The sequence below is a fragment of the Staurois parvus genome, unplaced genomic scaffold (assembly GCF_062004578.1).
Source record: "Staurois parvus isolate SC_StPar_1 unplaced genomic scaffold, SC_StPar_1.0 ptg000031l, whole genome shotgun sequence".
Lineage (NCBI taxonomy): Eukaryota > Metazoa > Chordata > Amphibia > Anura > Ranidae > Staurois > Staurois parvus.
In genome coordinates, this window is record NW_028317827.1 from 4988408 (window position 1) to 5016384 (window position 27977).

Genomic DNA, 27977 nt, shown 5'->3' on the forward strand with positions numbered 1-27977 from the left:
CTAACTTCCTGTGGCCTTCAGATTATCACAACAACAGTGCGTAGAGAGCTTCATGGAATGGGTTTCCATGGCCGAGCAGCTGCCATAGATCATCAAGTGCAATGCAAAGCATCGGACGCAGTGCTGTACAGCACGCCACCACTGGACTCTAGAACAGTGAAGACCTGTTCTCTAGAGTGACGTATCACGTTTCTCTGTCTGGCAATTCGATGTACATGTCTGGGTTTGGTGGTTGCCAGGAGAATGTTACTTGCCTGACTGCATTGTGCCAAGTGTAAAGTTTGATGGAGGGGGGATTATGGTGTGGGGTTGTTTTTCAGGGGTTGGGCTTGGCCCCTTAGTTTCAGGGAAGGGAACTCCTAAGGTGTTAGCATACCAAGACATTTTAGACAATTTCATGCTCCCAACTTTGTGGGAAAAGTTTGGGGTGGCCCCTTCCTGTTCCAACATGACTGCGCACCAGTGGACAAAGCAACGTTAACAGAGATATGGATGAGCAAGTTTGGGGTGGAGGAACTTGACTGGCCTGCACAGAGTCCTGACCTCAACCTGATAGAACACCTTTGGGATGAATTAGAGTGGAGAATGCGAGCCATGCCTTCTCGTCTGACATCAGTGCCTAACCTCACAAATGCGCTTCTGAAAGAATGGTCAAACATTCCCATAGACACCCTCCTAAACCTCATTGACAGCCTTCCCAGAAGAGATGAAGCTGTTATAGCTGCAAAGGGCGGGCCAACTCAATATTGAACCCTACGGACTAAGACTGGGATGCCATTAAAGTTTATGAATGTGTAAAGACAGGCGTCCCAATAATTTTGGCAATATAGTGTATATAAGAAGCCATAGTGAGATTCAACTTGCATCTACCTACAACAGTGATATTCTTTGGAGGAAGAGGAAGTAACCCTTGAAATATGTGTTTGAAAGTGCAATACAGTTATCTACCCCTTTCCACAGAAATGAGCAAAATTTAAGCAGATTTTCAAGACTCAGTAGATTTTAATAAACAAGATTTGCCATTTTAGCTCTATCCATTGATGGTGAATAATGAAAAGCGAGCCTTTAAAGTGGAAGTCCAGTCAAATCCTAACTATATTTAAACCTGCTCCCACCCCCATTCGAAGCCTATTCTAACAACCTGTACACTTACCTATGCTGAGGGTGCTACGGTCTGGTCACATGATCAGCGCTGGCTTCATAGTAGAGAAGGGACAGGCAACAATGGATGTCCCATAATAAGCCTATAAATGACGTCAAGACACCGACTCTGCAGCTCTTCACTGAAGCTGGTTGCTGGAGATCATGTGACTGGACTAAAGCGCCCTCAGCATAGGTAGGTATAGACATCTTTCCTTTACAGGGAAGTTAGAATAGAAGTTAGAATGGGGGTGGGAGCAGGTTTAAGTCTAATTAGTATTTGACTGAACTTCTGCTTTAATGGCAGTGAGCTTCATACTCCATTTATTTGGCCCAGACTGGTAACTTAACATCTCCAGCAAGTCTACACCAGCCCACAAACTCATACTTTAGTGGGTTCAAGAGTTTATTTGTTGGATGGTGTGACACCCTGTGGATCTCTCAACATCAGGCTAGCATGCTTTAATAAAATAGCAAATATTGCTGCAGCCTACACACATCCTGTTCTCATACCGGACAAAGTAAGCAGAGCTGGCTCTCAACAAATACGCTGTATCAAAAAGGAATTCATAAAAAGGAAGTATTTTGGTCCTGTGCAGAGATGTGGGCTAGTAAGAGATATATGTAGAAATAAAACACAGTCCAGTACTGCCTTTCATATATCTATTCATAAAATCAATCCTGCATGTCCCTAAACATAGTGCAATAACTAAATATAAAAAAAACACAAATAAAGTATGAAATGCGAATTGAATTTTTAAAACAGTTCCCTTAAATAAAATACAATCACTTTCTTTACTAATCCCAAAAAATGTACTCACTGTAAAATCCTTTTATACCTATTGAAGGACACAGTATGATATTTATTACATGTGGGATATACTGCCATCTACAGAAAGTAGTATTACCCACACATAATGAATATCATGCTGTGTCCTTCAATAGATATAAAAGGATTTTACAGTGAGCACATGTATCCCTCAATGAACAATAGAGAAATAGCCATTTAACAACAATTACAATTACCTATGGTTTGAAAATAAGCCTAACCCAACCTCAGAATTATAACATATTAAGTACTAACAAATGTTGTGTCATGCCTGGAAGAGTCTAACTTTGTAGACTCCCACCAGAATTAGATTACATGGTTTCTGATGAACATCAATTTTAGATCGAGTTGGCCAATCAGGGTGCTTGGCCTGAACACTAATCCTGCCCATCAGTTGACACCAAGGGGTTTATTTACTAAAGCTGGAGAGTGCAAAATCAGACTCCCTTCTGCATAGAAACCAATCAGCTTCCAGGTTTTATTGCCAAAGCTTCATTGAACAAGCTGAGGTTAGAAGCTGATTGGTTTCTATGCAGAAGGGAGTCTGATTTTGGACTCTCCAGCTTTAGTAAATAAACCCCCAAGGGAGAGATTTACTAAAACCAGTGCACTCAGAGTCTAGTGCAGCTGTGCATAGTAACCAATCAGCTTCTAACTTCAGCTTGTTCAATTAAGCTTTGGTGATAAAACCTGGAAACTGATTGTTTTCTATGCACAGTTGCACCCGATTTTGCACTCTCCAGTTTTAGTAAATAACCCCCCCAAATATCTTATTGGCAGAGCGAATCAGGAGCAGGGGCTTCTTCATATCAACTGAGAACGTAACAACTCCCGAGCTTATGGCAGCGTGGAGGTAAAATAGGCTCATTTTAAGACGACAGGTCAACTTCAAGTTTAAATGAGTAAAAGCTTATACAAAGATAAATACTATATAATGTATGTTCATTTTTTAATTAAAAATGTAAAAAAAATAAGACATAAATTTTATGTGCTTATATGTTGCTCTGCTGATTGACTGTTTGCCATATTAAAGAAGAGCTCTGTTCTAATATGCCAGAATACTGTGAAAAAAAAAAATAAAAAATGAACATTTTCATCTGTTTTATGTGCAATAAGAGAGCTGCTAATACACAATCTAGTATCCGATACACACGTACAACTGAACTTATTCAACAAAACAGTAAGAGCAAAGTGCTAAGGGGAAAGGACATTAGCCATATCAACCAGTCAGAATCCATCTTGTAGTAATATGATTTCAATAAACTGCATTCTAAATGGTTGCTATGAAGTGCTGCAGTTTGCGTTTTGCCTGATTGAATAAGCACAATGTGACTGTACCAATTCCACTACATCATCCTGACAGATAGCACTGCTTACATAGAATTCCTACCAGGAAACTCCTACTGCATCACGGGAGCTGAGTTTTGTTTTTTTTTACCTGGTTCCAACATAAGGGTCAATTCACTAAGCTGTATGAGTTACTATAATTTCTCATCATAATGTACAATTCACAAAGATAAATATTGTGCAGGTTAGCATTAATTTTTTCCATTAAAACACATAACCCCTTCCCCCTGCCATTATATTAAAATTTCCCAGTATGACGCCCCATTCTGGAAACATTAATACACAGCCATTTTGTGTAACTAGTGCCTCTCAATGCCCACTGATCAAAATGCTTAATGATCATGTGATCACTATGCTCTCTATAACACAGTGATCATCTGCAGACCAGAGGCTTTATTGACAAAATAAACCTTAAGCCAACAGTTGGCGGTACAACTGAAGATGGCAATGTTCATCTGTTTTATACTGTAAATGTCAGATACAATGACAATATTTAAAAAATTAGGTAAATAAAGTAGTTAAAAAAGGTAACTTTTTTTTTTTTACATTTTTGCGCTTTTGCCAGGCCATAATAAAAAAAAACAGAGCAACGTTTTTATTAAAACATTATACCAAGTTAAAGTCTTTTAGTTATTTAAGGTGTACTAAACTGATCAAAAATCTTTGTGTATTGATGCTTACATACAAAATTCTCTCCATAATTGCTAACATAATGAGGAGGTGGTAATTAGTCAATAGTCATTAATGCAATGGAAACACTTTTGATTGTGTATATTTAAATATAGCATATGGTAATTAATATATCTCAGATGTTCTGCTTCAGTGAATTGACCCTATGTTTGCTTATGAGTTCCTAAGGAGGAATAGCCACATTGAGCAGCAAAAATTCACATTTCCCCCCCAGGGTCCTGGCATATGGATGTGGGGAGATACTGCAAAACAAGTTTGCAAGCATGACATTTACCTACAAGTTTGTGTTTTGTGGCTTTTTTGCATACAAGTAGCATTTAGTGGAATTCTGCTCTAAGCATATAAGACTGTAGTTATATATAGCATTTTCCTGCTTAAAATATATCTGAATACATATTTTATATATATAAATTCTCTTTCCTGCTAATTTTCATATGTACAGTTCAAGCCTTGTAAAAAAGGCCAGTCAGCAAAGTCTTTAGCAAACCAATGTAACCAAGAAGCATTTTGTTCTTAGTGTTCTGGTCTGGCACTTGTTACTTCTGAGGTAGAGCAAACACAGCTACCAACAATCCCACATAATAGTGTGACTGTTGTAGTCCTATAAACACACAATTACAGCTTAAAGTCTTCATCTACACACAGCTGAGAGAGGGTCTTCTTTATACGTAGGGCTGTCAAACGAGCTTTGCCATTGGCGTACCAACACTCACGCATTATCCTCCCCATCACGCGAAGGGCCTAGAAAAAGAAATATTTCCATTAAGCATATCATTGAATTTATGTAGGCAAACTGTAAACACGCTGCCAATAAGCTGTTAAAAACCCAGCTCCAGTCCAAATGCTTCTTTTTTTAAATTTTGGATAGACCTGAAAAAAGTAAATACATCTGTCAAATATTTAAAGCTGTCCATGAACCTGATAGCACATGTAGCATCCTCTAGTCTGCTACTAGTGTTAGTGTAGGTAAATTTATTATGTTATAACTCATGGTAACTGTGTGAGTCAATAATTAGGTTGGGTTACTGCAGGTCATGATGGGTGACTTGGCAGGTTGCCTCCACCTGGTTCTGGAGGACCATGGAAGCTTCCAGAGCCAGGTGGAGGCCTAAATCTGCAAGTTTATGGGAGTCTGGCCAACCCAAGTTTGGAGGTCCCAGTACTGTGGTAAGGCTAACCCATAAATATGAGGGAGCCATGCTAGCAGAGGAGTTGGGTGGAATATGGAGTGCTGAAGAGGATGTCGGTGGTCTGGGAGGGGTCCCCTAGGTCTAGGAGGGGACTTGGTCTCCAGGCTGGTCTCTGGATGGCCCAGGAAGATCCAGTCAGCATCACAGTATGAACAGGATCATTGCCTGGGAGCAGTGAGAGCAAAGAGGACAGAGTGAGAACATCAGCACACCCAGGAATTCACAAGGGGAGAGACTGCCACATGTAGCAAAAATCAAAGGACAACGCTGTGCTTAATCCTTTATCCTTGTACTGGGAGATCTTCAGAGCAGACAGAAGGGCTGGTAGGGTCTGCAGACTGTGAAGCTTAGAGCAGTTCTACAGGGGAGGGGAGATACTTATGCATGTAGTTTGCAACAATCTGTGCTAACTTTCCGAGGGGCTAAAAGTCCCTAGCCTGTAAGGGGCTTTCGCTACTGATCCATAAAGACTTTCAAGGAGAACAGTCCAGGATCTTTTTCTGTAAATAGGAAGGAAGTTGTCCCCATGCATTGATTCAGTCAAGCTGACCATCCCATAATCCCTATTGCCTCATCCAAGTTATTTCCCCTAATAAAATAACAAAAACCAAGGTTATTTACTGTTCATGGACTGTGGATGCAAGAATGGAAAATGCATGTTTCTTGGCTGTGCAAAGCTTAGGGGGATCCAAAAACACCGCAGCCCTCAAGAGGGTAGCACTACACACATATTGCCAGACAGATCTATGAACACCCAAACTGCACAGTCTATGATGCTCACATTACCTCCTGCCAAATTATACCATTCCAGATTGTTCCAACCCTATTAAATACTGTCCGGCAATTGTCAAACTTGCATACTGCCCAAGACTGCCCTACCAATGCCTAGACACCCAAAACCTCTCATCTTGAATGGCACAGGTTACACCTAACAGTATGTTTTCTATTACCTTCTATCTTTACCCAGCCAGGTTGCCAGAAAAATGTTCAAACCCAACAATGGGCAAATATAAAAATGAATTGCTCATTTATATTGAGTGGAACAATAAAAAGAAATACGCTTTCCCGATCCTCCGCTATCTGGTAAACCTAACCACCAAAAAGATTACACTGAAATTCTTTTTTGGCTCTGGACAGTCAAAATAATGACATTCAGACCGAATTTAAATCTGTCCAAATTTCGGTATCAATTCTAGTAATAAACTGATAGGGTTTCTAAAAATAAAACCTAAAAAACTAAAAGAAGTAGTTTTGGATAAAGTTTGGCTTTAAAATAAAACACCCATTTACTGAGAAAACTATAAGCATTACAAAATTGCTGCTTTCTGCTGCATTCCACACCACTTCCACCCACTAATTCACTCACTGTCTGGAAAATTGGCAATTACTTCAAAATCAAGACTGGTGCAAATTGTGACAAGATCTCCACTGTCCTCAAATCCCCACCACCTAAGATACCATGTCTAACACATTCAACACTTTTTCTTTGATCCTGTTAGCACAGAAGAGATTGCCAAACTTCTGTCTGATGCCCAGTTAACCACCTGCCCCCTGGATCCTTCACAAATACTTTGCTCTCTGCCTCACTCTATTCTACACTCCTAGCTCACATCTTAAATCTCTCCCACTCTTCTAACATCTTCCCCAATCCTCTAAAACATTCACTGGTCAACCCCATACTAAAAAACCTTCACAGAAACCCTGTTGTCCAATTAACACCCATCTCCTTACTCCTGTTTACCTCCAAACTTCTAGAATGCATAGTTTACAACCATCTGAGTTACAATCTTACTATTGGCAACCTTCTCAACCCCTTTCAGTTTTGCTTCTGCCCACAACACTCCACAGAAATGGCTCTCTTTCTGCTTCCTTTGACACAGTTGATCATTCTCTAAAATCTCCACTCCCTCAGCCTCCAAGAATCTGCTTTTTCCCTGTTCTCCTCCTACCTTTCTCAGCACACTTTCATTGTCACCTACAATTCTATTTGCTCTTCTCCTCTTTCCATATGATTACCTAAGCCTCTGTCCTTGAAACACTTCTATTTTCTATCTACACCTCCTCCCAGGGTCAGTTGATAACTTCACCGGTTACCAATATCAATATGCTGACCGTACCTAAATCTATCTCTCCACGCTCACCTCTTCTTTTTCCTAACACATCAATGACTTACTAATTGACCTATCTGGATGGAAGTCACACCAATTCCTTAAACTTAATCTTTCCAAAACTGAGCTCATAACATTTCCTGCTCCCCTCAGTTTTTCCAACAAGATCAACAACACTGCAATCAACCACTCCCCTCAGGCCACGGAATTAGTTGTAATCCTGGACTCGGACCTCTCCTTTCAGCTCCACATTCAATCACTGCCCACTGACCTTCATCTCCACAATATTTATAAAACTCCCCCACTTCTTAAAACCTGATACCACAAAATGTCTACTTCACTCCTTTGTTATCTCTTACCTCAACTATGGAAAGTCCCTCCTTGTTGGCCTATCTCTAAGCACACAATTCCCCCCTTTAGCCTGTCATGAATGCTGCTACCAGACTCCTCCACCTATCCAACAACTTGGTCTACACCAACCCTCTCTCTTAATCCCTCCACTGTCTTCCTCTCGCCAAGCACATAAAATTCAAAATACTAACTACAACATACAGTACAAAGCCATGCAAAGTTCTACCCTAAGCTACATTACCAACCTTAACCTAAAATATCACCCAAACCACCCTCTTCACTCCCCTCAAGACCTCTGTTCTCTAGTTCCCTTGTCACCTCCTTTCATGCTTGCCTCAAGGACTTCTCCAGAGCCTCTCCCTTATTCTGGAATTCCTTAACCCAATCCATTCAGCTATCTCCAACTCTGCCTTCAGGTGATCCTTGAAAAGTACTTTATTTGGGGAAGCTTATCCCACCTTTACCTAAAAACTGGAATGTTGTATTCTCCATTAACCCTACCCCCCCCCCCCACACACACACACACACAGTTATTACCTTTTGTATCAGTTGCCTCTCCATTTAGATTGTAAGCTTTCACATGTAGGACCCCCCTAACCCCTTTGAATTGAATTGAATTGTAATTGTAATGTTTTTCTGCACAAACTCTTGGTGCTATATAAAGCCTGTATAATAATAATAATAATTAGTGAAAAGCAACAAGCTCTTGAGGGCCACCAAAAGCAAATCAGTACCATGGTGATCTGTGAAGGTAGAGAACCTACTTTTGAATTTTACAATGAAAGCAAAGATGTGTATTTGAGTACAGAAATGAAATACCTCAAAGCTTTGCCATTGGTTTGGAATGTTGGGTCGAAGTTTCTGCTCACAAACAACCTTTCTCATGTCCTCCAATGATGGATCAGAAGGCACCATATCATAGTAAGGCAATTGGTATTCATCCACAACACCTGCCAGCATGTAAAAGACAGATCAAAATACAGATTACTTTTCAATTCACAGCCTTCAAATAGCTGGACTTATGCTGTTACACTAAATCTAGGCGTATACTGCATTTTGGAACAGAACCTTAAATCAGGTTGGACTTAAGCCAGAATCTTCTTTTGCCTTACATAATATGTACATACCAAGCTAAAGCTATTACACTAAAACAGCTCAATGTGATTTAGGTCCAGGAGTCATTCTCATAGCTCCAGCTGGTAGAGGAAGGTGATGGTGAAACTAGAGGTGGTGTGGGGAAGAAGGTCCTGCACAGAGCTCTAGTGAAAGGCACCACACTCCTGCTACGTAACCATTTATTGTTTCATCCAAAACCAAATATCTTTTAAAGATAAAGTGCCCATAATAGGTTCATGACAAATAACGGGCATTCTAGTACAGTCTTGATAATGTATTTAAAAATATAACATATAGGCATAATCTTGTTACTGAAAGGATGCAGCTCCTCCAAAACTCTTTTGTTATTAAACCCAGGACCCTGCATTCACTATATCTGGTCTCCCACAGTACACAGAACATGGAAATGCAATAGTTTTAGTAAATATAAACTGCGAAATACCTTTCTACCAGCAGTCTTGTGACTACTATCAGTGTCCAGCAGAGCACCGGTTAAAGCTTGTAGTTTTCATTCTCCCCTGATTGTCTTATGTGGCTGCATAACCCCTGACCCTCTGTCTGGACAGCGCTGATTGGCCCTGTGCTGATCACATGCATACACACCAAACTGAGCATGTGTAGCTTGCCCCTAAGGCTCTGTTCTATCAGCAAATGAATTGGGGACAGTGGAAGAAGGGCAGGATCAGAGAACACAGGATCAAACATCCTTTTTACACAATGTGGAGGATTAACCCCTTAGGTTCCACAGTGAGAATAACAAGCATGCTTTACTGCATATACAGACTGATTTCACTGTTGTGGGTTTAGTAACACTTTAAATGCATCTACATCCTAAATGAAAAATTGAACATAGAATTTCTGGTTTCTTTTTTTTTGCTTCTTCTCAGTCCTGTGTATGGCCACCACTCCTTTGCTGTAGAACGATAGCTAACCAGGACTAAACAAGGAAAACAAATTTAGCTTCCATCATGCAATAACTGTTTTCTAAATTGTTCTCTATGTAAGCAAAGCTGACCTCACTGTGATGCAGTGAATGGTGTTAGCACAGACTCCAAACTTTTCAGATTGTTGGTTGCTGGCTACATATTAATTGCTCTCCCTTTGCAAGTAATGGAAGAATCTACATCAATTTTAATGATTTCACCAACTTCTTATTGTAAAAAAAAAACATTCTGCATTTTCATTAGACCAAAGTCCTTTATTAATGGGGAACACTCTATCCTGTTACGCCAAGGACTAAGGGCTATAATGCATAAATAAAGCAAGAAAACAGAAACATCCATTTGTCATCAGCCAACAGGACAATAAAACAATGTGACATCCCAATCTGACAGGTCAAGGGTCTGTTTTTTATGTTTGTATATTAGAGCAGGCTGCATCACAAATTGTTTTTATGAGCCATGCAAGAAATAACAGGAACAAGGTAATAAATACAATAAAGGCAATTCCACTTGAAATAAAAATAACAAGTTCTCACCGCCTACAGAGCATCTCCTGGCAATTTCCCAGTACACAAGGCCCAGGGAGTAGATGTCTGCACATTTGAATGACTCAAAATGATACATATTTATAGAATCGTCCAATAATTCTGGGGCCATGTACCTATTGAACCAAGACAAGCACAATGAGAAGGACAAACAAGCTCTTTGTAGGAATATTGACTAAAAGCATTGTTGATTGGATACATTTACAATCAAGATTTCAGGTTACCGGATGAAGTAACACTGTATTGTTTTCACAGTAATTCAAATAATGTCTCTATGCAGATGAATTTGTTCCCTGTGTCTTCTGCTGCTGGCTAAGGTCCCATAAGTCTATATTATATAGCAGTCTTTCTCAACCAGGGTGCCCAGGCACCCTGGGGAGCCTTGAGGTATCTTCAGGGGTGCCTTGGCAAAATGCCTAAAAATTGCTCAAAACTTGTATACAAGCCAGTGGGTGGAACAAGCCTGCCTTTTAGTTACACAAAGCCACAGGTTTTCATTGTGCACCATTACGACCACCTAGCTGCCGGCGTCCTGACAACTAATGACATCATCAGTTGATAAGGAGGCTGTCAACTGCCTGCACAGCATCCTAGTTTGACCCTCTCCCCCCCTCTCCATCAGTGCTGGGGTCACATTAGCTCAGTGATGGAGAAAAACTGAGGGAGAAGAGAAAAGCTGAAATACCACTTAGTGTGCAAAAGTGTATTTGCTCTGGAAGAACCTCTATCGTTGGTTGTCCTACATGTGTGGATGTTGCTGAGTTATATAAAACTATTAGAATACTTTCACATTTTAGAATGGGGTGCCCTTTTAAAATTATGGACAGTCTAGAGGCACCCCATTTTAGAATGGTGTGCCTCTAGTCTATCCATCATTTTAAAGAGTGCCTCGGGGCTGTCCATCATTTTATAGGGTGCCTTGACTGAAAAAAGGTTGAGAAACACTGGTATATAGTATGTATAGTGACCTGTTGCTCGGTAAAGTCTCACAGTGTGACCTATTGCTGGCTACACTCCCATGTAGTGACATGTTACTAGCTAAGGTCTTGTGTGGAAACCTGTTTCTGGCTACATTCTAGTGAAAAGCTGCTAGATAAGGTCTAATATAGAGACCTGCTGACTGGTATAGTGACCTAGCTTAGGTCCACTAAAGTGTCCTATTGTTAAATAAGGTCCCATGTAGTAACCTGCTGCTAGCAAAGGCCCAGTATGGAGACATATTGCTAGCAAAGGCCAAGTATAGTGACCAGCTGCTAACTAAAGCTGGCCATACACTGTTTCGAATTTTGGCTGGATCCCCAAGAATTCGCTTACTGGATGGCCCTGTTACCTCCCTCCTGCTTGACATCCTTCAATTGCAAAATCAGAGGAACCGAGTTTGAAATTGTGGGCCAAACAGAAGCTGCATTCAATCAATTGCAGATGCTGTTCAGGTAGCAGCTGCTGGTAAGGGCTGTCAAAATACACTAGTCTCAATGAGAGATCTGTACATCTGTACTGTGTAGAGTAGATGGAGGAAGTATTCTGTGTATGGCCAGCTTAAGGTCTCGTTTGGTGATCTGCTCCTAGTTAAAGTTCTGTATAATTTTCTGTTAATAGCTAAGGTCCCATACAATGACCCCTCTTTAGCTGATGACCCATATAGTGATCTGTGCTAGCTAAAGTTCCATAAAATAAACTGTTACTAGCAAAGGCCCTGAATAGTGGCCTATTGGTACTGAGCTATTATCTAAGGTGCCCCATAGCAACCTATTGCTACCTAAAGTTACATAAAGTGGCCTGTTGTTACCTAAGGTCCCATATAGTGAACTGCTGCCACCTAAGGTATAGTGGCCTGTTGCTAGAAAAGATCCAGTATAGTGACCCGCTAATAACCAAGGTCTTGTTATTATTATTATTATACAGGATTTATATAGCACCAACAGTTTGCTCAGCGCTTTACAATATAACGGGAGACAATACAGTAACAATACAGTTCAATACAAGAGGGTTAGGAGGTCCCTGCTCCTTGGAGCTTACAATCTAAGAGGAAGGGGCTAGTGGTACAAAAGGTAGTAACTGTGGGGGATGGACTGGTGGGAGGAGTAGAAGATTCCATTATTAGCTGAGGGCAGGATAGGCTTCCCTGAAGAGAGAGGTTTTCAGAGATTGCCTAAAAGTGAGCAGAGTAGGCGATAGTCTGATAAATTGGGGTAGAGAGTTCCAGAGGATGGGGGAAGCTCTGGAGAAGTCCTGGAGACGAGCATGGGAGGAGCGGACGATCTCCTATAGTGGTAACAACACTTGTATAGTGTTCTGCTGCCAGCTAAGTTGTCCTATTGTACTATAGTGCCCTATTGCTAGCTAAGGTCCCTCTTATATAGTGACAATGGCAAACCTTAATAACCATTTTTTAATAGAATATGGAAATATCAGAACTACTGAAGGGTTTCAATGCTTTTTGCATTTCCTCCATAACACAAATAAAGTGTATTAATATTTAAAGCTGTATTTAACTTTGCCCCCCCCCCCCAGATTTTGTTTTCAAACACAAATCGAGCGTTGTCCTGCTGTGATCCGCTGTTTGGGCAACATTAACCCAGGTCTTTTATCGAGGAACAGGTTGGTGGAAGCAAAAGATGAGACCTCATCCAAACTTTCTTATAGGACACAAAAAGATTTGGGGCATAGTGGATTGTTGTGGTGCCTAAGAATGAATATTACAAATATCTAAAAACAATCCAATTTATTAGCATAAACATATCCTTTATACAGTAAGCCTCCTACGAATGAGTTCAATTGCAGAAGCACGTTTATAAATCCAAGTTGTTCATAAGTCCAACAAAGATCAGCTTGCAGACATTGGCTGTGAGCACTGATCAGTTCTGGGTGTTTCAGAACACAAAGGCACAGCAGGGGAGATCGCAGCACCAAGATTGCCTGTGTTGGTACGGCGATCTATCTGTTTTTATTCCATTCAGTCCGTTGGGTTGAATGAAAAAAAAAAGAGTGTGTACCCAGCTTTACATGATTACACATGCGAGCAGATGTTGTAATCTTTGAAAGTTTGCAACTTAAACGTTTGTAAGTAGGGTACTTACTGTACTAATAAATTGGATTGTCTTCAGATTTTTGTAATATTTGTTCTTGAGCACCACAAAAATCAACTATGCCCCAAATCCTTTTATAACCCGGGTCTTGCACCACCATCTTGGTTCTCTTGACTGTCTCTTGCAGGTTCAAGCAGCCAGTTCCCAATAACGCGCTGATCCTGTCCTCTAGCTGCTCTGTGTGCCTGGTCCTGTAGCCTCCTTTGAAATGTGACATAAGTATCCCAGGAGGCTGCAGGGCCAGGGACATGTCATTCTGCCCTAGGCCAGAATAGTGGCAGGTAGTGGGCTCAGATAAAAGAATATAAGAAATATAAATGAACACAGAGAAAAAAAAAAACAGCATTTGTGATTGCGGAGGGGAAGAGTTTGAGTGGAACAAACTCTATTTTGGGAGTTAAGTTCAGCTTTAAAGCAGGTAACTACACAATTGAAACACATATACAGTTGTGTTCAAAATAATAGCAGTGTGTTGAAAAAAGTGAATAAAGCTCAAAATCCCTCTAATACAGTGGTTCTCAACCTTTCTAATGCCGCGACCCCTTAATACAGTTCCTCATGTTGTGGTGACCCCCAACCATAAAATTATTTTCGTTGCTACTTCATAACTGTAATTTTGCAGTGGGAGGACTAGCGCCCCATCACTGATGTCAGTGGGATGAATAGTGTCCCATCATTGGTATCAGTGGGAGGAATAGTGCCCCATCATTGGTGTCAGTGGGAGGAATAGTGTCCCATCATTGGTGTCAGTGGGAGGAATAGTGCCCCATCATTGGTGTCAGTGGGAGGAATAGTGCCCCATCATTGGTGTCAGTGGGAGGAATAGTGCTCTATCATTGGTGTCAGTGGGAGGAATAGTGCCCAATCATTGGCGTCAGTGGGAGGAATAGTGCCCAATCATTGGCGTCAGTGGGAGGAATAGTGCCTCATCATTGGCGTCAGTGGGAGGAATAGTGCCCCATCATTGCCGTCAGTGGGAGGAATAGTGTCCCATCATTGGTGTCAGTGGGAGGAATAGTGTCCCATCATTGGTGTCAGTGGGAGGAATAGTGTCCCATCATTGGTGTCAGTGGGAGGAATAGTGTCCCATCATTGGTGTCAGTGGGAGGAATAGTGTCCCATCATTGGTGTCAGTGGGGGGAATAGTGCCCCATCATTGGTATCAGTGGGGGGAATAGTGCCCCATCATTGGTATCAGTGGGAGGAATAGTGCCCCATCATTGGTATGAGTGGGAGGAATAGTACCCCATCATTGGTATGAGTGGGAGGAATAGTGCCCCATCATTGGTGTCAGTGGGAGGAATAGTGCCCCATCATTCGTGTCAGTGGGAGGAATAGTGCCCCATCATTAGTATCAGTGGGAGGAATAGTGCCCCATCATTGGTGTCAGCGGAAGGAATAGTGCCCCATCATTGGTATGAGTGGGAGGAATAGTGCCCCATCATTGGTGTCAGTGGAAGGAATAGTGTCCCATCATTGGTGTCAGTGGGAGGAATAGTGTCCCATCATTGGTGTCAGTGGGGGGAATAGTGCCCCATCATTGGTATCAGTGGGGGGAATAGTGCCCCATCATTGGTATCAGTGGGAGGAATAGTGCCCCATCATTGGTATGAGTGGGAGGAATAGTACCCCATCATTGGTATGAGTGGGAGGAATAGTGCCCCATCATTGGTGTCAGTGGGAGGAATAGTGCCCCATCATTCGTGTCAGTGGGAGGAATAGTGCCCCATCATTAGTATCAGTGGGAGGAATAGTGCCCCATCATTGGTGTCAGCGGAAGGAATAGTGCCCCATCATTGGTATGAGTGGGAGGAATAGTGCCCCATCATTGGCGTTAGTGGGAGGAATAGTGCCCCATCGTTGGTGTCAGTGGGGGGAGGAATAGTGCCCCATCGTTGGTGTCAGTGGGGGGAGGAATAGTGCCCCATCGTTGGTGTCAGTGGGGGGAGGAATAGTGCCCCATCGTTGGTGTCAGTGAGGGGAGGAATAGTGCCCCATCGTTGGTGTCAGTGAGGGGAGGAATAGTGCCCCATCGTTGGTGTCAGTGGGGGGAGGAATAGTGCCCCATCATTGGTGTCAGTGGGGGGAGGAATAGTGCCCCATCGTTGGTGTCAGTGAGGGGAGGAATAGTGCCCCATCGTTGGTGTCAGTGGGGGGAGGAATAGTGCCCCATCGTTGGTGTCAGTGGGGGGAGGAATAGTGCCCCATCGTTGGTGTCAGTGAGGGGAGGAATAGTGCCCCATCGTTGGTGTCAGTGGGGGGAGGAATAGTGCCCCATCGTTGGTATTAGTGACACAAATGATGGGGCACTATCCCTTCCACTGACACCAATGATACTTACCTTGCTGACTCCTGCTCCAGCCTGGGCTCGCTCTCTCCCTCTCCCATCTACAGCCTGCATACCTGGCTGCAGCAGCAAAATTTGCACTTACCTGTCAGCTGTCTTCCTTCTCTGGCCTCTCTCTTCACTCGTTCCTGCAGCTCCCTCGATCTTCTTCGATCTCCGCGCGCTGCCGCTCGGCTCCTCCTCTCCAAGCTCCACCTTCTCGCCGGTGATTGGCCGCCTGTGTGCCTCTCCTGAACTACAGTTCCGGTGGCCAATCAGCGGCGAGGAGGCGGTGACAGGGGCAGCATATCATCCCACCCACACATCGCCGGAGACAGCAGCGGTGTCTCGGTTCCTAAGACCATCGGAAATATGTGTTTTCCGATGGTCTTAGGCGACCCCTGGGAAATGGTCGTTCGACCCCCAAAGGGGTCGCGACCCCCAGGTTGAGAACCGCTGCTCTAATAGCTTTTATTTCCATACACACAAATGCATTGGGAACACTACACATTCTATTCCAAATCCAAATATGAAGAAAAATATATAAAATTTGTGTTGTTCCTCTAAAAAATTTAAGAAAAGTGAATATTAGACTGTTCAAAAAAATAGCAGTGTTTGTATTCTTCTTTACAAACTCAAACATTCACTATATAAACTGAAAAATGTTTGAAGATTTTGTTTTCCTTTGAATCACTTAATGAACATTTAGTTGTATAAGCACTGTTTCTGAGAACTGCTGTACATCTGTGTTGCATGGAGTCACCCAACTTCTGGCCCCTGTGAACAGGTATTCTAGCCCAGGATGATTGGACTACATTCCACAGTTCTTCTCTATTTCTTGGTTTTGCCTCAGAAACTGCATTTTTGATGTCACCCCACAAGTTTTCTATTGGATTAAGATCCGGGGATTGAGCTGGCCACTCCATAACGTCAATCTTGTTGGTCTGGAACCAAGATGTTGCACGTTTACTGGTGTGTTTGGGGTCGTTGTCTTGTTGGAACACCCATTTCAAGGGCATTTCCTCTTCAGCATAAGGCAGCATGACCTCTTCAAGTATTCTGATGTATTCAAACTTATCCATGATCCCTGATATGCGATAAATAGGCCCAACACCGTAGTATGAGAAACATCCCCATATCATGATGCTTGCGCAACCATGCTTCACTGTCTTCACAGTGTACTGTGGCTTGAATTCAGTGTTTGGGGGTCGTCTGACAAACTGTCTCCGGCCACTAGACCCAAAAAGAACAATCTTACTTTCATCAGTCCACAAAATGTTGCGCCATTGCTCTTTAGGCCAGTCAATGTGCTCTTTGGCAAATTGTAACCTCTTCAGCACATGTCATTTTTTCAACAGTGGGACTTTACGGGGGCTTCTTGCAGATAGCTTGGCTTCACATAGGCGTCTTCTAATTGTAACAGTACTCACAGGTAACTTTACACCTTCTTTGATCTTCCTGGAGCTGATTGTTGGCTGAGTCCTTGCCATTTTGGCTATTCTTCTATCCATTCGAATGGTAGTTTTTCGCTTTCTTCCACGTCTTTAAGGTTTTGGTTGCCATTTTAAAGCATTTGCGATCATTTTAGCTGAGCAGCCTATCATTTTCTGCACTTCTTTATATGTTTTCCCCTCTCCAATCAACTTTTTAATCAAGGTACGCTGTTCTTCTGAACAATGTCTGGAACGACCCATTTTCCTCAGAATTTCAGAGAGAAATGCACTGTAACCAGCATGTACAACATTTGCTGCCTTCCTTCCTTAAATAAGGGCAATAATTGCCACCTGTTTTTCAAAGAATGAATGACCTCACTAATAGAACTCCACACTGCTATTATTTTGAACATGCCCCTTTCAATTAGTGATTCAATTACACAGAATCAGCAGCATGCATGTCATGACTGTTGGGTCTGTTGAATTTCTATTACTCTACTACACCTGCTAGTAAATTATTTGCCATTTAGAAATAACATTTCTACCAAAAACAGTGATTGATCAGGTTAGTGATGTCTGACTGCTATTATTTTGAACACAACTGTACATGAACTAATTTCCTGCCAAGAAATTTGTAAATGTGTTCATTATGGTCCATTTATTTATTTTGTATGGTAAAAATACCCTTATTGTGTAAATATACTCCTACTTTATAATGATAGTCTGAAGACCTAGCTTCTCGCAGACAGTGGAATCTTTGTGGGTGGCTCAGATGCTCTCGTGGTCTCAACTGCAAAACATACTGACATCTCCGTTCATACACAGTCAGGTGTAGATGTGGTTTTGGCAGAAGATGATTCTAACAAACATTTCACATATTTTTTAAAAGAGAAAAACATCAATGTTGGTTTTGTTTGTAATTTAGCTGCAGGAAGGTAGGAGGATTATCTTATCTGATGTGTTGCTAAAAATGTTAAATGCAGTAGTTATAAATAAATAGCTGAGCGTGGAACTTTTTTTTTAGTCTTTAGGTATTTTGAGATCAGCTTATAACTTGCATTAACTTTAATAGAAGGATGAATTTCCACTGATGAACCACGTAGGGTATACAGTCTTTGGCATGCAACGCTCCACTCTGCTAATAGGGCAGTAACTATGCTATAGGGCCCAATAGAAAAATGATTCAGAGGCCCCTTATCTCTCTAATCTCTATCTCACAAGCAATTCCTCTAGTGGTATACAACACAAATTGTTCCATAGCTGTTATATAGAGGTTCCAAAATTATATATACACATTTACCAATTGCCATTTCAACATTCAAATATCATTTGCATAGCCAAACAGTTCTGGGCCCCCTGTGCTTCTGGCCCCTATAGCAGTTCCATGGTCTGCTATGGCTATACTACACACTTGAGTCCTAAACTGTCTTAAAAATATTGACGTCCTGTAAAGCTTACATTAGATGTATTTCAGCTGATGATGTGAAAATAATGATGACCAATAAATATACAGGAAACAGCCTCCTATTTGCCTTTGCTGCTCATGGACATAGGCCTACTCTGTCAAATGAAAATATGGCTTTGCATTTAGAGAACGCCAAGTAAAGTCTAAATCTAGAGTTCTTTTTTTTTGCTGATTTACTTTTATTGTAGCAATAAAGGGAATTGCTCTATGAAAATGAGTGCTTTCAATGTAGCCCAAAAATTCAGTGTCCCTTATAAATTAAAGTGGTTTTCTATTGTAAGTTATCTTATAAGGGCATTGAATCAAAAACAGGCAGTAACATGGATGCCCCCCATTGACACTCTTCATCTGTATCATCTGTATTTGATCCACCATCTGATATTTATTGAGATTTGCAGACATTGCCTCTGTAGGTAAAAATTGGTATTGGACCCTGTCATTCAAACACAGAGTATTTATCAATTTAAAAACAGCAAAGTGGTCAGGAACCCTGTAGAAATATACAGGATGATATTGTTGACCTCCTTCTAAAAAAAAATCAGATGTCAGAAAAAATCAGATCAAAAAACAGATGTCTCTAGGTTTTGAACTCTGAATCTCCTACCTGTGACATGCATGCAGCAAGTAATGAAAGAATAAATTCCAAACCACTGATGTGCATACTCATTCTAAGTCAGTGGCTCAGAAAATACACTGCTTAAAAAAACTGAAGGAACACTTTGAAAACACATCAGATCTCAATGGGGAATAATGGGTCTGATGATTTCATCCCAATACCTAATGGCAGTTAGGGTGCCATTGTCTAGCCTGTAGAGGTCTGTGCATCCCTCCATGGATATGCCTCCCCAGGCCATCACTGACCCACCACCACAACGGTCATGCTCAACGATGGTATTGGCAGCATAATGTTCTTCACAGCTTCTCCAGACCCTTTCACGTCTGTCACATGTGCTCAGGGTGAACCTGTTCTAATCTGTGAAAAGCACAGGGCTCCAGTGGTGGACCTGCCAATTCTGTTGTTCAATGGCAAATTCCAATCGAGCTCTATGGTGCCAGGCAGTGAGCACAGGGGCCACTAGAGGATGTTGGGCCCTCAGGCCACCCTCATGAAGTCTGTTTTTGATTGGTCAGAGACATTCACACCAGGCGCCTGCTGGAGGTCATTTTGTAGGGCTCTGGCAGTGCTCATCCTGTTACTCCTTGCACAAAGGAGCAGATACCATTCCTGCTGATGAGTTAAGAACCTTCTATGGCCCTGCCCAGCTCTCCTAGAGTAACTGCCCATCTACTGGAATCTCCTCCATGCTCTTAAGACTGTGCTGGGAGATACAGCAAACCTTCTGGCAATGGCACGTATTGCTGTGCCATCCTGCAGGAGTTGGACTGTCTGTGCAACATCTGTAGGGTCCAGGTAGTGCCTCATGCTACCAGTAGTGACATTGACCCTAGCCAAATGCAAAACTAGTGAAAAACAGTCAAAAAAGATGAGTAGGGAAATAAATGTCAGTGGCCTCTACCTGTAAAACCATTCCTGTTTTGGGGGTCGTCTCATTGTTGCCCATCTAGTGCACCTGTTGTTAATTTCATTAACTCAAAGCAGCTGAAACTGCTTAACAACCCCCTCTGCTACTTAACTGACCAGATTAATACCCCAGGAGTTTAATTGACTTGATGCTATACTCTGATTAAAAAGTGTTCCTTTAATTTTTTTGAGCAGTGTACTTAAGCCATTAGATGCAAGCAACCAGGTTGCTTGCAACTGCGGAAGGAGAAGCTAGTAATATAACTTTTTTTTTAGTTTACCTAGAGTAGGGAAGGGTTAGAAACTCTGTCAGATTTTTATTACCTGGGTACCTACTGGGGAGACTCAATCTCTCAGTTTATCCTGGTGACCACTGTCACTGGAAATGATAGGGGGGAAATGAAAAATTTGGAGTTGTCACCCGAACAATAATAAAGAAGGAAATTTAAGGACACTTGTGTCAACTATCTAAGAGGGTATTTCACTTACAGTTTTGAGTGGAATGAAAGTTGATAAAAAAAATGGACACAGGTGCAAAAAAAATTGACTTAGGATTTAACCATTGTTTACTCCATCCAAAATCTTAAAAAAAAAAGTTGTTGGCTTTAGATATACTTTAAATGACCACAACATTTGTGAATGCTGATGTCAGTAGAAGGCCAACACTCTCTGGCAGATATTGTAACACAAGATAAAACTAAATCCTCTATTACCATCCACGCCTTACAAGGGATACAATCTAACAATAGATGCTTCTTTACCTTTTTGTCCCGACTCTTGGATTTTGTGGAATGTCTATGGTGTTAGTTATTGAGTCGTGTTTTACAGCCAGCCCCAGATCTGCAATGGCGCACGTATCATTCCTCTTTACTAAAATATTCTTAGACTTGAGATCCCGATGTGCAATGGCTGGTTTGCCTAAACCAACAACAGGGAACAATTAGTAAAAATGAAACCATACTGTTTAAACTATGAAGCATCAACACTGCTGGCCACCAACCACAATAGGTATCAAATATTACAGTGACTGAGAGTTGGACTGCTAAGTAATTCAAATCCAATCAATTAAATTTTACCTGCAGATTTTAAAATGAAAGGAAGAAACTGTTTAAATGGTGTGAACAAGACACAGATTTTATCTAAAAGTCACATTGCTAAATTAAAGTGGTACTAAGGGCTAAATATTTTTTACCTTAATGCATTAGTGCAGTGTTTCTCAACTCCAGTCCTCATGGACCCCCAACAGGTCATGTTTTCAGGATTTCCCTCAGATGAAACAGCTGTGGTAATTACTAAGGCAGTGAAACTGATCAAATCACCTGTGCAAAATAATGGAAATCCTGAAAACATGACCTGTTGGGGGTCCATGAGGACTGGAATTGAGAAACACTGCATTAAGGCAAAAAAATGCCCCACTACCTGTCCTACCCCCATCCCCCTTGTCCCTAAACACTAAACACACCAGTGCTGTCTCTGGCTCCAGCACCACTCCCCTCATTTCCTGCTTTCACAGGAGAAAGCCACAGGCTCCTGCTGCAATCAGTCAAACTCTTGTGAGAAGGAGCAGGGACACGGCTTACCAGTGCTGTGTGTGTCTGTGGATGCACACATCTCAGCTTGGCACCTCCTCGGGACGTGAAGGAGGGAGGGAACTGCCAGAAGAGGAGTAAAGCACACTTTCTGTGCAATAGTTTTGCACAAAGCAGGAAAGTATACTCCCATTTTTATTTAAAAATAAATAAATGTGTCTACTCACACTCATCAACAGGTGTGACAAGCATTTGAAAGATCTGGTAATAATTTCTTCAGGCTAAGAAATATGTTACTAGAGTTTACAAATTGATTAAAAGACATACATCAAACCATTAGAAAGCAATACGTGGTAAAGTGAAACTCAGGGTCACTTTATTAAATACATAAAATTTTATTTTCTCATCTGCCTCCCCTCCTCTTAATAATTTTCTGCATAATTTAGTCTGAGGATAATCTATGTAGCTGACTGGTTGACCCACGAGAGCACATTTGTAACTTGGAATCCACACCATTTGTTTAGACATGCTTTGGGGGTACATAACACTAAGCTTCAAAAAGGGCAGTAAATTGTTACTGACAGGTTTAAAAACTAATGTTTCCGCCATCCTTTCTCAATTGTTTAAGATGGAGGAATCCTTGAAATAACATTCAGGTGTCAGAGAACTGCTTCCAAAAATTAACATATCAACAGCTCACGATACATTACATGGTGGTCGATAAGTAAAATGTTTCCTACATTCGTGATCAATAGGAAAAATGCCCCTTACATCGGTGGTCAGAGGGGAGAATGCTCCTAATTGTCCTGCTGTCCAGCGTACATGCATGATGCCTGATGACTTCAGGTGCTTTCTGATTCCCCTGATGATGTTATTTATAATGAAACATGTAGGGTGGGGCACGTGGTTTGAGATCATCAAGAATCATGCATGCGCTCTGGACACTGTATGCTTTTAACTGACTGCCCCTTTGCAAGTACATTTATTAATAAATGTGGGTCATCTTGCAATATTATGCTATATGTGGTGTAACATTGGGCCATGATACTAAATTGCAGAACCTTATTTGTCCACAAGATGGCGATGCCAATTAGACTAGAGCAGGTGGGACCATATAAAAGTAAAAGCCCAAGAAGGAGCCGGCCAGTTGGAGAAGTTTGCCAAATGGGAGAGAGAGAGCTGTGCTGTGTCATGTTATACTGTGCCAAGCCATGCTGTGTCAAGCTGTGCAGTACCAGAGAGAGAAAGTGGGTTTCTGTTCTTGATGCCGAAACTGGGAGTGGGGACACTTGCATCAAGAGCCGCTGTCCAAGTCACCTTCGCATCTGCTACTGTCTGCTCTATCGCTGTATAAAGGGGCCCCCTATGGTACAGAACACTCGATGACATTGGAGGGCTGTCTAGAGGAAGATCTGATGAGAGGGTGTGTACGGTGGCATTAAATTTACAACTGCCTGTTAATCCTTTCATTAATCCAGTCTGGTTAAACAGCCATTCTTCCCATTAACCCCTTTGCCTCAAGAGACCTATTCCACTGGCTGCTGCATTCCACCACTGAGCAGCACCCATCTAAGTCAACTCTAAAATTGAGGGCCACTAATATTCCAGAACACTAACTTTGTCCTGCCTTTCACCTGCTTCCTATTGCTCCTTAGCATCTCATATCCATATACTCCAAACTGCTCTTTGAACTAATATCACTCTCTGCATTGCTGCCTCATAGAGTCTACACCTTCACTGAGCCCAAGTCTCAAGTTTACACTAGACTGCTGTTCAGCGCCACTTTCTGTAACTTCTTCATTATCCTGCACGCCAGCGAGTTAAAAGGGCCCCAACATAGCAGCCAGATGTTCACCATAAAGACTTAACTGAGGCATTTTATTGAGGACAGAACGTGGTTGCCGTTATTGAGCTTTTTTTTATTGTTTTATGAAATAAAAGTTACAAAACATAGCCTTGGGGCATTCCCCAGCTCAAAAAAACCCCTAGACAACTACATTAACACCCATAGTCCAGCTCAACCCGAACAATCCTCAGTGTTGAGGGCAGTAGTATACTCAGTGGGATCAGAAACAGAAATTTGGAAACATGCAAGAAATAACATTAGAGAGATCAGGCACCTAATGAGTATATTGGATCATATCACAAAGAGTATCGAGAATAAGTTCCCCCGCTACTCCCCCCTCCAAGGGGATTGGGTGAACTAAAATTTAAAGCCTAAGACTAGCCCCTTCGTTTGAGAGCCCTCAAGTGACTTAGTCTGTTATATTATTCTATAATCTTCCTCTCATGCGGAGAGCCAGGATGAGGCCTCGCCTAGGGCTAAGAAGAGCATAGGACACAAGATTACTAGCAGCTCTTGCGGGGGTAGCACTACAGTGGTTTAATTTCTTTTGGAACATATGGCATACTAAATACAGAGGAGCATTTGAGTAGATATTCCTAGCTGTGGATAATCCATTGCCGGCCACTTGGATACCCATGAGCGTGGGATAGGCACGATTGACCTCCATATAATAACAGGTCTTGCTATATGATAAGAATTTCATTTTTTACGGTGGCGGTGAAGGATTAACCTCAGGCTGCAATGCAGTGCTGGAGGAATCTATGATTCACAGATACTTCACTTATATGTTTCTGGACTTTTAATATTTGAAATTGTTGCACAGTGGACTTTTGGAACTCTTTATCTTTATTTTTTTTTATTTTGCATCACTATGAGGATATCAGATCACAAAGTGATAGCTCTATGCATACAGTATATGTTTACTAATTATAAAACCTTTGCAAACCATAGAACAATGTCCTTGTTGCATGACATATCCTAAATGTAAAAAGTATCTTCCTGCTTTGGATCACCTAGATTTGAATTAGATGGAGCAATCTCTACTATACGCCAGAATGGCTGGCAAAAAAGAGCTCAGGCAAGATGTAAGTTTTGCTACTGGCCCTGCTCAATTTTTTCAAAATTGTTTGGCCAAATCCTCATATCTAGTTCTGCTGGTCCAGATTATTTTCCTTCCTAGGCCAAAACTGGCCTTCTGGTATCATATACACTGGAAACATTTCTCCTGAACATTATGGATGAATACATTCCTAAAACCTGCACTATAACTGTATTCATATACCTGTTTTTCTAAAACGTAATAATGAGGTTCTATCAAAATACAAGTTGATCTATATAAGTTGTGCATGCCCTGGGAAATTTGAAAAGACTTAGATCTAATGGCTAGAATGCAGGAATACGACTGACTCTCCGTTTTAGTCTGAGGGACATGCTGTAAGCACATACCCATGTCTGCTAAGGGATAAGAAATTCCGTAGCTCAGGAAATAATAGTGTGTTTCTTTAAATATGCTATTGTAACATTGCTCACTCTAGGGCCACTTGACACTTACCTATTTATAAAATGAATGTGTGAGAATGCATATGCTTTTTTCTCCATATTCAGTGAGTTTTTGTTGTTACAATTAAAAATTTTTACCAAACAACAAAAAAACAGCTGACTGCACATGGTAAGTATGAAATATTTATATGCAATATTTCACATTTACCTTAAAAAAAATAAATACATTTTGTAATCACTGAACATAGTGATTAAATATATGACCTAATTCTATACACTGACTTGATTTAATTACAGATTGCTTGCCATGTATCAATGTACCATGAACTGTACTATTTGTTCCTCAGTTATCTTTTTGCACAATCCCAGCTTCTGTTGGTTATTAGTTAAGACATATTAACTTCCAACACAAAACAAGAGAACATACCTCTAGTACCAACTATTTCCATGTGAAGGTGAGCCAGCCCACTGACAATGGATAACGCCATTTTCATTACTCCACCAATGGTTACTGTTGTCCGGTTAAGATAATCATACAAGGAGCCTTGTTCATGGTACTCCGATATCAGCCACAGCTGAGTCCATGTGCCATTATCTGTAGAAAATACAGAACAATCTCATATACAACATACTAATTACATATAAAAATAGCGATGGTAAAATAAGAACTAAATTCCATCATTTCCAATTTTTTATAGCACTGATATATTGCGCAACACTTTACAAAGTATATAAAAGAAGGGTAAGACGAGCGCTGGATGTGGTAGTAAAAGTGATAGAAGCCGCTGGCATAAAAGGCAAAGCCTCAAAAAGCCTCCTGATAAATAGCTAAAACATAAAATATGCAGCGCTAAACCAAATATAAAACAAAGGGACTTGATAATGTGCATTAGACACGAAACGCGTTAGGGAGGTGCCACCCCACGTAAAGACCTAGTCCACATGGTTCACACGTCTGACCGGCGGCCATTTTGGATCCCTTTTGGAATTTTACTATGTAAGTGTATTACTTGTTTTACTACACCTTTTGAATAAAATATACTACACTATTGGATACCTCTCTCTTGGGCTTGTTTACTCTGCGAGCCCCCAAGGTGATTCCTGACACTCGAGAGTGCACTACATCCCCTTGGTGGTTGATGACAGAAGGTGATTCCTGACATGAGTGATCCTGGAATATCCCTCTGGTGGCTGCCTACGGTACACCTGGAGACGACACAGAGCATCTGGAGGTTGCCGAATTGATGACCACCCTTCTAACAGTGTCCCTTATCCAATGACCAGGAGTAGGTCTGTTTACTCCAATGTGCTACCCTTTGCACTATCTGGTTAGTGCAATCAACAGTCACATTCCATACCACAGATGTCACGGATTTCCCATGTCACCTTGAAAAATCCACTGATATATTGACTTTGGCACCATTGTCACTATACGCACTATGCTTTGTTTTTATGATACCTTAGCATAAATTCAATCATTGGTTTCCGCACCAATCCCTTGATTGCTCATATGCATTTATTTGATATACACTTTACAAAGTATGTAGTACTATTCATATCAGACCTTCAGGAGGTAAAATCCATTGTTCCTATTTCACTTAAAGTAGAAGTTTAGTTAGAAACAAAATCTATAATTCAAACATATATGGCAATAAAGTAAATTATATGCTTTTGATTATCCAGGAAGTTTGTAACATACCATGTCATATACCGTATATATATGTTACCTTTATTGTCAGCTGCTATAAAGCCAAGAACATTTTCATGTCTTAACATAACCGTCTGGTAGACCTCTGCTTCCCGAAACCAGGATCTTTCATCTCGAGAGGAGAAGATTTTCACAGCGACGTCCTCTCCACACCACTTTCCTCTCCAAACTTCCCCAAAACGGCCTTTGCCAACTAACTCTTGGATGATAACTGTCCTTGCAATGGTCCTCTGGACAAGCAGAGGCAACCCTACAAAAGAAACAGGAAATGGTCATACAAAGGAGGTGCATGGACTAAAACATAGAAACGGTACAGTGGTATTTTGTGGTTCAGAAATGTTACAACCACGTTGAGGCACTAAGAGGAAGAACCCCACACCACAACTAGAAATACCTCTGAAATTAGACATTTTGGAGAATAATTCACATTTCTACAGCCCAATAAAGCTCAACTGTTTGAGCATGTTAATGTACGTTCGCCAAAAATCATGGTATATGTGCTTTGTAACGTGACCCATAATAAATGCTTAGTGGCCCCCGCTCAGGCTAATAAGGTCTGATGAATTGGATGCCACTGTCCAGTGAGGGTACTGGCTGGGGAAAGGTTTCTTAACCACTTGCCCTCCTGAGGATTTACCCCCCTTCCTGACCAGGCCATTTTTTGTGTTACGGCGCTGCGTTACTTTCACTGACAATTGCAATGCTGCATCCAAATGAAATTTACGTTCTTTTTTCCCCACAAATTGAGCTTTCTTTCGGTGGTATTTGATCACCTGTGCGTTTTTTTATTTTTTGCGCTATAAAAAAAAGACCAAAAATTTTGAGAAAAAAACTATATTTTTGACTTTTTGCTATTAAACATGCCCAGTAAAAAAAATTTAAAAAATAAAATTTCATCATAAATTTAGGCCAAAATGTATTCTGCTACATGTCTTTGCTAAACCCCCCCCCCCCCCCCAATACGTGTAAATTAATTGGTTTGCATGAAAGTTATAGCGTTTACAAATGGCGGTATATATACTGGGATATTTTTTTTTTTTTTACTAGTAATGGTGGCGATCAGCGACTTATAGCAGGACTGCGGCGGACATTCTGACACTGGGGGGGAACTGACTTGGTGTCACTGACATCCCCAGTGACACCAATACAGTGATCAGTGCTAAAAAAAAGCACTGACACTGTACTTATGGCACTGGGCAGGAAGGGGTTAACATGAGGGGCGATCACAGGGTTAACTGTGTGCTGTTTCACTATGTCCTGTGTCCATGTGCTTCACTGTAATCACACTGCTTTTCATGGCTG

At 41.4% G+C, this 27977-nt stretch overlaps 1 protein-coding gene across 1 annotated transcript in view; it reads right to left on the reverse strand.

Annotated features, from left to right (window-relative positions):
- Positions 1-982: 982 nt before the first annotated feature.
- The window catches only part of ACVR1C (activin A receptor type 1C), a 109577-nt gene continuing 82582 nt past the window's right edge, over positions 983-27977 (reverse strand). The window contains exons 4-9 of the mRNA XM_089659726.1: positions 26695-26925; positions 25395-25562; positions 20854-21010; positions 10249-10373; positions 8475-8605; positions 983-4747 (exon numbers count right to left, since the gene is read on the reverse strand). Coding sequence (XP_089515852.1) covers positions 4622-4747; positions 8475-8605; positions 10249-10373; positions 20854-21010; positions 25395-25562; positions 26695-26925 — 938 coding nt within the window. The 3' untranslated portion in view covers positions 983-4621. The remainder of the gene's footprint in view (positions 4748-8474; positions 8606-10248; positions 10374-20853; positions 21011-25394; positions 25563-26694; positions 26926-27977) is intronic.